The sequence below is a fragment of the Poecilia formosa genome, unplaced genomic scaffold (genome assembly GCF_000485575.1).
Source record: "Poecilia formosa unplaced genomic scaffold, Poecilia_formosa-5.1.2 Scaffold65, whole genome shotgun sequence".
In the NCBI taxonomy this organism is placed as follows: Eukaryota; Metazoa; Chordata; class Actinopteri; order Cyprinodontiformes; family Poeciliidae; genus Poecilia; species Poecilia formosa.
The window spans coordinates 2,605,105-2,614,723 of NW_006800004.1; the positions used below are offsets into that span (position 1 = coordinate 2,605,105).

Below are 9,619 nucleotides of genomic sequence, written 5' to 3' on the forward strand. Positions count from 1 at the left end.
TATATATATATATATAAATATAAAATCCTCCTGATTTACAAAATTATTGCGTTTTCAAATTTTGCCTCAAATTCCAGATTAAATTTTTATCTGGCCTTTGACTGGGCCATTCTGACACATAAAGGTTACTGGCTCTTAAGCAGTGGCATCGCGTTTTGCTAATGCGGCCAAATTTATTGAGTTTCAAATGTTAAAAAAATATTATTTATGCAAAACTTATCCTGGTCTTTTTGCATAATAAAACAAAACTAATTATTGCAGAAAAAAAGAAAACATGAAAAGATCAGAAACAACAGGCATGTTTACCTCATCAAAATAAAAATATACAATTTCTGAATTTTTTTTGTTCTGTTTTTTTTTTTTTTTTCTCTCTTGGCCTAGAAGTTTCTTCCGTTTGTTTATTCTAGGCAACAGGAACACAATATGGGTCACTCATCTAAAGTGTTTTAGTGAATAGTTGTGCCCAGGCCTGATTTTGAGTAAAACTAACTGACTGTGGTACTTTATTGATATATAATAAAAATAAAAGCAAAACAATCGCTGAAGTTAATGTTCAGACCTGAACATTTATCCTTATTTATTGGAGCTACTTCTCAGAGCAACACTGGTAAAACCATTGTTAAAGGGTTAATAGAGGCGGCATGTTGTGATACTTCCTGAAGGTGGAGTTTCAAAAAAAGCAAGAGCTTCTTAAAGATACGTAGTCCCAATTTCAAGGCATTGAATTACTAAGTCATATTTATTTTAACTCATATTTGATAAATTAAAGTTAGAATATTTACTTGATTGAGATATGACGTGCTAATATATTGTTGGAAAACACATTATACTGCCCCTTTTAAGTTTTGGATCAATGAGAGAACACCCTCTCCAATAAAAATGAACCAAAAAAACAATCTGGTTAGTTAATTTGCTTCATTTTAGTTTTATTCTCTTGCCCCTCAAATGCTTCAAAGACTCTGTCCCACGTGACAAAATGTTTGGACACGCCCTCTTTGAGATTACATCTGAAATGCATTTGGAAGCCGAAAGCAAACAATCCTATTTATCATTAAAAGCAATTTAAAACCACATTTGTGCAAATATTCAGTTTGAGTGTTGCGGCTCTGAACCCCGACCAGCAGAACCTGTGTGTGTCAGCGCCTCGCCTCGCCTCGCCTCGCCTCGCCTCGCCTTGTCTGTCCTGGCCTCTCTCCGGACACTCCACAAGTGGCCGACAACACGCCGCAGCAGACCTTTCATCTGCACCACCCAGCTGTCAGAGTGAAGAGCCACTTCCATTAAGTGTGTGTCTTCCCACTATACAATTACATACAGACACACAGGCTGATGCAGCCGGCACGCGCGCAAACACACACAGAGACACACGCAGCGCCGCACTCAGCTGAGAGCGTGCTCTCGTGTCAGCGGACGACTTTAACTTTTGTGTGTGTGTGGGTGGGTGTGTGTGTGTGTGTGTGTGTGTGTGAGAGAGAGAGGAAGAGAGGAGCAGACAGACAGAGAGCTTGCGACCTTTTAGAGTGCTCAGGGTAGGAGGCCTTTTCCTTTTATGGAACAGAAATCAGCAATTGACCTGTCACTTTTGCTCTGATAGCCATCTCTGGAAAGCAGGTCATGCACATATGTCCAAAGTGCCTCTTAACCGCATTTTATGAAAGCAGAAAATGTAATCCAATAATGATTTGACTTGCGAGGGAGAGCCAATCCGGCCAGGGAGCGGTTAGCGGTAGCATTGGGGCCGTTAGCGCCAATACGAGCCGCACGTACGGAAACATGGAAGCTTTCTGTGTTTTTCTATCACCATCAAAAATTACTAAATATTTGTCACTACAGAATCTTTTCTGCAATCTTTTCTTATTCAAAAAAAATTATTGCATCATTTTTGCTTAACTGCATTCTGTAATGTATATAAAATATTTTAGTAAAAGGAAAAGAAAAAAGGCAGACCTAGTTAAATGAAAAATTTGCAGAATGTGCACATTTTTTAAAAATCCGAATAATCATCAAATAATCAACAGAACAATCGATTACTAATATAATTGTTAGCTGGAGCCCTAGTTTGCAGCTGATGATTACAGTCAGCACGGAGCATCTTTTTTCAGTCCGCCTCATTCTTCCCCCGCCCCCCATCAACCCCCCACCCAAACCGTTCTCTGCTTTCAGGTTCCCAAAGACAAATAGCACGGCGCAAAACTAATTAGTAACCAGGAACTAGTTAGGAGATGCCCTTTGAAATGCATGTCCTGAGGCGGGATTTAAATATAGGGACAGAGTCAGTGACTGAGTGTACCTGGGAGATCCCAGCCTGCAGGCGAGGCAGCACTTTGACCTCTGACCCTCATTATGGAGGGCACATTCCTGGAGGGGTATAAGCCCCACAAGCCAAAGCACAAGGGCGCAGGAGGACTGTGAGCGTGTTCAGCCCGGTTTGGCCCGATGCGGTGCGGGGCCGCTCCCTCTGACTGCTGCAGACGTAAAGCTGAGTGTCGGGCCTGACGGGTTCATTCGTTTTTTTTACACATCTGGTTTCACTCTGCAACACCGTCCAGCTGAAACTGAACACACTAAAAGGACTCAAGTGAGCGAAGCCCAGCAGCGACGCAGGTGGGAAAGAGTGAGGAAGATGAGCGGAGTTTAAAGTGCAGACGAGGACATGTTTGATGGCGGCGCTGGGAGAGAAGTGGAAAGACTATTTATTACATCCATCAGTCAGTCAAGTTTATTTGTTCAGCACAGTTCAGCAACCAGGCAGTAAAAAAAAAAGAATTACAAAAATATAAAGTCATTAAAAACAGTCACCAAGTGAAAAACCAGAAATTAACATTATATTTTGTCATTAACATCATCTATACACATCATATCATCATATATGTTGGTCAATGTTCCATAATTACAGACATCAGTATATTTTGAAACATTTATAAAAATCTAACCTTTAATTCGTGTACAGATATTTAAGGGGGGATACTTGTGGGTGGAGATGTCCATGGTTTTGATTTTCTGTCTTTTGAAACATTTCTGTGTTAATTTAGAAATATTTATTTGCATCAACATCTTCCTGAGAGCTCCAGTTACAATCCATCTTCAGTTCACTGGTAGAGTCAGCCATATTCTTAAATAAAATATACTTATATTTGAAAACAAAACATGATTGCATGCTATCCTAGAATCCTCCCAGTTCTTTTTAAGACATAGAGGCCCACAGCATCACAGATCCTCCACCACATTTAACTCTGGGTGTGAGATGTTTTTTCACATATCCACTTGTTTGAAACCAAACCCATCAGCAAAGTTTATTGGTGAAAAGCTCAAATTGATGTAATAATTAATAATAGTTTTAAAGGAGTCTCCCAGACCATTACACCTCCACCATCACCAGTAGGACTGCACTGGTTGCAGTTTTCAGGCCGATCAAAGATATAGAGCTTCAAAAAGCCTGACCTGACTGTTTTGATTTTATTTTTATTTTCATTTTCACTAAATACAGCGACAACCTCGCTAAGTTGACAAGTTCTCCGACTGCAAGCTGATGCCGTGTTCAGTTTCGCTTTACGGCAGTAACTGCTGCAAAGTATCACCACACAACGTTAGACACTAACCTGTATTACTCCTGGTTGGGTTTAAAATCAATACATGTTCATATCCGATACCTGAAGGGGAGAAGACTCTCTTCAGACGGAGTTCTGATTAAGAAATCATTAGATCGGACTCGATTTCCAATTCTGTGATCAGATTGGAACATCCCTCGTCTGTAGCATTAGCATGACTTTTTAGAATTTTCCAGAAACTCTTATCCACTTAAAAATGTAATGCATGAGTAATAAATAATGTGAACTGGTTACTTTGTTTATAAGGAGATTGATACCACTGATCAGGTCTAGCTAATTGCTTAATATGAAACATTTTCATTTCATCTTGAATATATTTGCTCAAAGAATATTTGAATATTTACAGCTAGATTATACTATAGCAGTAAAAGTTTCGTTCCTATTAATGCCTTTTAATCATCTGAGTTTTTTTCTTTTCTAAGTCTGAGTTGAGTAAACAATCCTTCTGAGCGACTTTGTTTCTCAGCGGTTGATAATTGCCATCCTTGTGAACAGACCTGGTTTACTTTCATTAGCCCAACACTCCCAGCACTCTGGCCACGGCACCGGGGGCAACAATCCTCTTAATAAAAAAGAGAAAAAAAAATAAAAATAGAAAAAAAAGTCCTGCTCCTAATAGTAGTGTCCTGTAATTATGTGCCATTAACATCTATCAGCATATCCTGTGACGCGTTGCAGCAGCGGATTTGTGTTTGTGCAAATGGTTTTGTTGTCATTAGCGTCTGGAGCTGCGGCTCGCAGATTGTCGACACATTACTTCCCCGCGTGTGTTTGAGTCGGTGTGTAACTTGTGCGGCTACGCCTGCCTCGAGGAGCAGAACTAAATAACAAAACTGTGCGTTTGTCTGAATTATGATTTTTTTTTCCTGTTGTTGTTTTGTTCTTTTACTTAGTTATTTATTATTTTTTCTATTCTTGTGCTTTGTTCCTCAAGGCCACGGCACAGTGCAAGCTTTGAACAATCTAATTAAATTAGCATTACTCCATATAGCACACGTTCGGGTTAGATATAACCAAGTAAACATAATTAGCTCATTTGTCATAATAAGAAGGAATGATTGGGAACTCTTTGATTAACAATTATTAAAATATTCTTTCATGTCACCCCGGCTGACGAGTTTGGCTTCAGAACCTCCTAATTACGTCTAAATCTCATTTCTTTTTCTTGCAGGGATGTGGGAGTGAAGACAAACTGCGATGTGTCATCTGCAAGGCCAAGGTAGGTGTGCGCTTCCAGGAGGGGACTCCAAACGGAAAATGCGCCCAAGACGGTTGAGGACGCCTCGATCGTTTAGGTGTTACCGTCTGAAAATGTCAGCGGCGGGAATTTAAGCAAACGCCGTTTAAGCCATTAAACAGTGTCTGCATCTTGAAAAACGGCTTCAACTCGAGCAGATCCATAACACTAATGAGCAATCAGCTCTTTGTTTTGCTCCGTGATTTAGCCCATCTAGCAGCCAGTTGTGTCGCTCACGTGTCGTCCCTCTTTTCCTCTTGCCAGTGGAGGAGGGGGAGAGAAAAGGAGGGTAAAACATTACAATATTTGGAAAAGGATACAAGGCGTGTAATGACAATATCTGTATTCATTCCATGAGAAGAAATTAATCACGCTTTCCTGTGTTACATCCCCCCCCCCGATGGAAATTTCCCATCAGGATGTTGCGTGGTCGTGTTTGGGAGTTTATTCCTGTGAAACGCCGGAGCTCATGTGTCATCACAGATGGGGTTGCATGCTGGATAAGGTGGCCACATGACTAACCATCTCGGATTAGGATGGCTGCTGTTGATGTGTTGCTCGTATTCATGGCCGTCTCGGAGGTCACAGCGTGGCGTGGGGGGGGCTTTATGCATGCTTCTCTGTGCCGCGGCAGGTTTTCTGTTCCCGTGTGTATGTATGGGACGGAGGATGATGCCACAGTGACCTTTCCCTGGCGACCTCTCCGGAGTTTGAGGTGTTGGGGAAACGCGGAATCGTTCGCACGTTGGTACTGCTCCATATCATATTCTGTGACTGTTGTTATTTAATCTTAATCAGGGACGTCTGTTTGTCTCCACTCGGGTTCAAAGAACAAATGGGCCCAAATGTTTTGTTCTTCTCGGTTTGGGTTCTTGCGTACACATATGGCAGCTGTCTCGTTTTACATTCACTATGTATTGGGTGACAGTATGAATCTTCAAACAGGTGCAGGTGTGTTTCACTGCCTTATGTAAACTGTTTTTATTGGAAACATCAAGTTGTCAAGTAGCAAAGCAAACACTGGTCAGTCAGATCTCTGTAGGTCATTGTCACAATCTTGTAGCAGTACTCAGAGATCTTCAAGGCTTTAGCATTTTGACATGTTACAACCAGTTTTATTTGTATTACTGTATTTTTATATGTATATATAATTTGCTTTTGATGTTACAGGTAGTTTTTAGTTATTTTTACAAGACAAAATCTCAAAAGTTGAGTTGACATTGGTTTTCATCGACCCTAAGTTGATAGTTTATTGCAGCAAATGCAGTTTTACATCGTTTGGCATTTTGGTTTGAGTTTCAGCATGGAGCCTGAAAGTGAACCAAACCAATTGAAGGTGTGAGATCGTTTGGTAGATCCATTCCCAATTGAACCAAGTCGCCCCATGGTTTCCCTGGTAACAGCTGCTCTACGGCTCAAAGAGGCACGAAGAGTTTGCGTGTCTCATGATCTCATGCTCATGATCTTGCATTTCCTTAAAATTTCCAGATGAGTTTTGAAAATCTCTTTCTAGTTTCCAGTGGGTTTCTCTCTTGCACTGTACTTTCCTATTGCAAACTGTAGAAACACGATACATTTTCCCCAGATTCGTACAACTTACCTTCTCTTGCCTAACTTTACTGTAGAAAACTGAGGTTCCCTCAAAGAGGTTCCGAACACCCCGAACTGTCATGCCTACCTGCAGCCTAGTCACCTGCCTGTAATAATCCCTGGCAGTTTGGCTCAAATGAAGGCCATTTTTATTGGCTTTCTGTTACCCTGACCATGTTTGGCTGCAGGCAAACCCAATTTGAAGCTTCTCCAGCTGTCTCCGCTCCACCAGCAGCTATGAGGGGACGTTTCTCGCACTTTTTGCAGCATCTTGCACTGATTGTTGCACTTGTCTTCGCCCATTGTACCTGTGGCATCATCATCAATTATTAATACCAGACAGTAAGTGTCTGAGAGGCGTCCCGCAGAGAGACCTAACAGCCATGAACAGGGAATAGTGGTGTGAGTGGTGAGTGCTGCAAGTGGCGGCTGTGCCATTTAGAGAAGGATTGTTTGGGAGCTCCTATGTATATTGATATGAACTCTGCTGCAGTTAATGTGTCGGTATAATAACATTTTAATGTCTGCGGTGGCAAGGCCGTTTAATATTTGTCCACGGAGAGATGTATACGCAGAACAGCAATGACTCTAATGGTAGTGATAATCATTTGGTGCTGCTCTGCTATCACTGTAATGCATTACTGCAATCACCCTTGGTTAACATTAAGAGGCTTTACTCATTAAGACTTTGAGCAAGCAGTTCTCTTCATGGTCTCCAATTCAATGTGCCAGCCATTTCATTTGCTGTCGTTTTTATCATTAAAACTGTTTTTTTTTTTTTTCCTTGTATGTTGTTTTGCCTCCACGCAACTGGGTCTCGAATGTGGGCCATTTGTATGAGTTATGCTAATTTGTTGGGGCAATGAATGCATTAATTTCATTAGCACATGGCCTCAAAGCAATAATTACCAGAGTAGGTGTGTCAGAAGCAATCATGTTAAAATTTGCCAGTTAATTATTAAGATTTTGTTCTGAGGGACCTGGGTTTGACACGAGTTGCCGAGGGGAGGGGGATCAGAGCGGGAGGGGAGAGAGCAGAAAGTTAATGCATTCCATTGGCCGAGGCTCTAGGTGCTTGTGTTTGTTTAAGTGCTGTGGGGGCGGCTGCAGCGTCGCAGGCCTACTGGCGCGATTTTTGCATGTTGACAGCTCACATTCTGGACTAATTACAACAAATAGCAGAGGTCTAGCTGGTGCTCGGTCAGTCCGGGAGGGTGTAATTATAAAGAAAAGGAGGGCCGGGGCAGTTTAATGGCCCTTGGTCCATGTGACCAGGGTCCAGGAAGGGAGGAAGTGGTGGAGAATAGAGGAAGAAGAAGAAGAAGAAACGGAGGAAAGAGAAGTGGAAAAAATATCAATCAAATTGAGTCAATCTCAAATTGATGCTTTGAGATCGATTGAATTCATCTTGTTTCGTGATGAAACAAGAACTTTCAAGAACGGAAAGTTCTTGAAGCCGATTCAATGACATGTACCTGTATTTTTATAGCTTGAGATTTTATTTTAGTGTTTATTTTTCATGTAGTCGCTGCCTCTTGGACAGGGATTCCCTCAAAAGAGGTTTTTACTCTTACTGGGCTTTTATTCTGGTAAAATAAAGGTTCAATTTAAAAAAGGATTTTTTTTTAACCAAGTTTCATAAATAAAATGTAAATACATATACATAAGCAAAAGAACCAATGAATTTCATATGTATATTGATTCATCAGTTCATCCACCAGACAAAAAATGTCTTAAGATTTCTAATAAAACTCTAAATAAGTACATAACGTAAAATTATAGCTGTAGTTTTGTAAGTTAGGAGTCAAAGGTCAGAATTTTAGAGACATCTTAAGACAATAAACTGACAATCGATCAATCCGTTCTCTTCCACTTATTCAAGATTAGGTTGCTGGGAAAACATCCCTCTCTCTCCAGCTCATTCTGGCCGTTCCCACAGCGTTCCCATGGCGTTCCTGCGGCGTTCCCAGCTAAGACGGTAAATAAAGTCCCTCGTGAAAATCCTGGACTCTCATCCTGGACTATCATTCTGAGCAAACCTTCAAGGAGAGATTCTAATCTATTACCTAAATCTAGTCAGCTTGCACCTTTTGATGCAGAGAAGCAGTGACTCTCCTCCGTGTGGATGATAAAATGTTTGTCCAGGATCTAGTTGTTTTTTTTGCTTGTTTGTTTTTTTATTTTGATTCTTATGGCCATCGTTGAGAACTGGACAGACCAATACTCATTACAGTAGACCCTTGGTATTTGTGGGAGATACGGACCACAGTCGCCTGCAAAGAGCTGAAATTTGTGAATAATTGAGACTCTGTTTAAAATTTATAATAAGTGCCTATTTTAACAGTTTAGACACGAGATATAATTTAATTTGCACTAATGCACACAGTGGAACCCATTTTCAATGTGTTTTACAATGCAAAAACACAACATATTACTAACATATTACTATTTTTGGTCTAGTTTCTAGTGCAAATATCTTCATAAACCTGAAATAAGTCAAAAATAATTTCTAAGAAAGATTTTAGCAGGATATAGGAGCTCATTTTAAGACAATTCCTAAAAAAAAAAAAAAAAAAAAAAAAAGAAAAAAAGTACTAGTTCCATTGGTAGATTGTGTGAGAAACTAAACCAAAACTGCCTGGTAATATTTTGTGTCTTTGCAGTGTAGCACTATGGCAGAAGCTGGTTTCTGCAGACTTCCTTATCTCCACTCTTGGGGCTACAACCAATCAGCACCAAGGAAAATGAATGGCACTTGTGAATTTTTGCTATTTTGCAAACGTCATCCAATATTGTGTGAAGTAGCATTGCATGGCACTATGTGCGCCTGTCAAAGTGCATTTTAGTTTGAATATTTTAGATATGCTCTACAAAAATGGGTAATAATTTAGAGTTACACTCCACAGAAAAACCAGTGAACAGGTGAATCTGTGAACGATGAGCCTCAAATCGACGGGGCCCCAATGCACTGCAGTCGCGGCCCCCATCTGTCTGTCCGTCTGATAATCCATCCTCACAACAAAATACCTGAATGTTTAAGAAACACTGCAGCTCTTCTGATTGAAAACCAGAATTCTGAATTTAAAGATTTGTAGCTTCCGGGACAATGTGATAAAGTTAATATAAATGGTTTTTATGTAGGATTAAAATATAAATATCGCTGCAGAGCACCAGAAAGTATTAG

At 40.4% G+C, this 9,619-nt stretch overlaps 1 protein-coding gene across 1 annotated transcript in view; it reads left to right on the forward strand.

The window, feature by feature from the left end:
• The window catches only part of LOC107836526 (uncharacterized), an 89,676-nt gene that overhangs the window by 11,141 nt on the left and 68,916 nt on the right, over nucleotides 1-9,619 (forward strand). Inside the window, exon 3 of the mRNA XM_016672762.1 lies at nucleotides 4,780-4,827. Within this exon, the coding sequence (XP_016528248.1) occupies nucleotides 4,780-4,827 (48 nt within the window). The remainder of the gene's footprint in view (nucleotides 1-4,779; nucleotides 4,828-9,619) is intronic.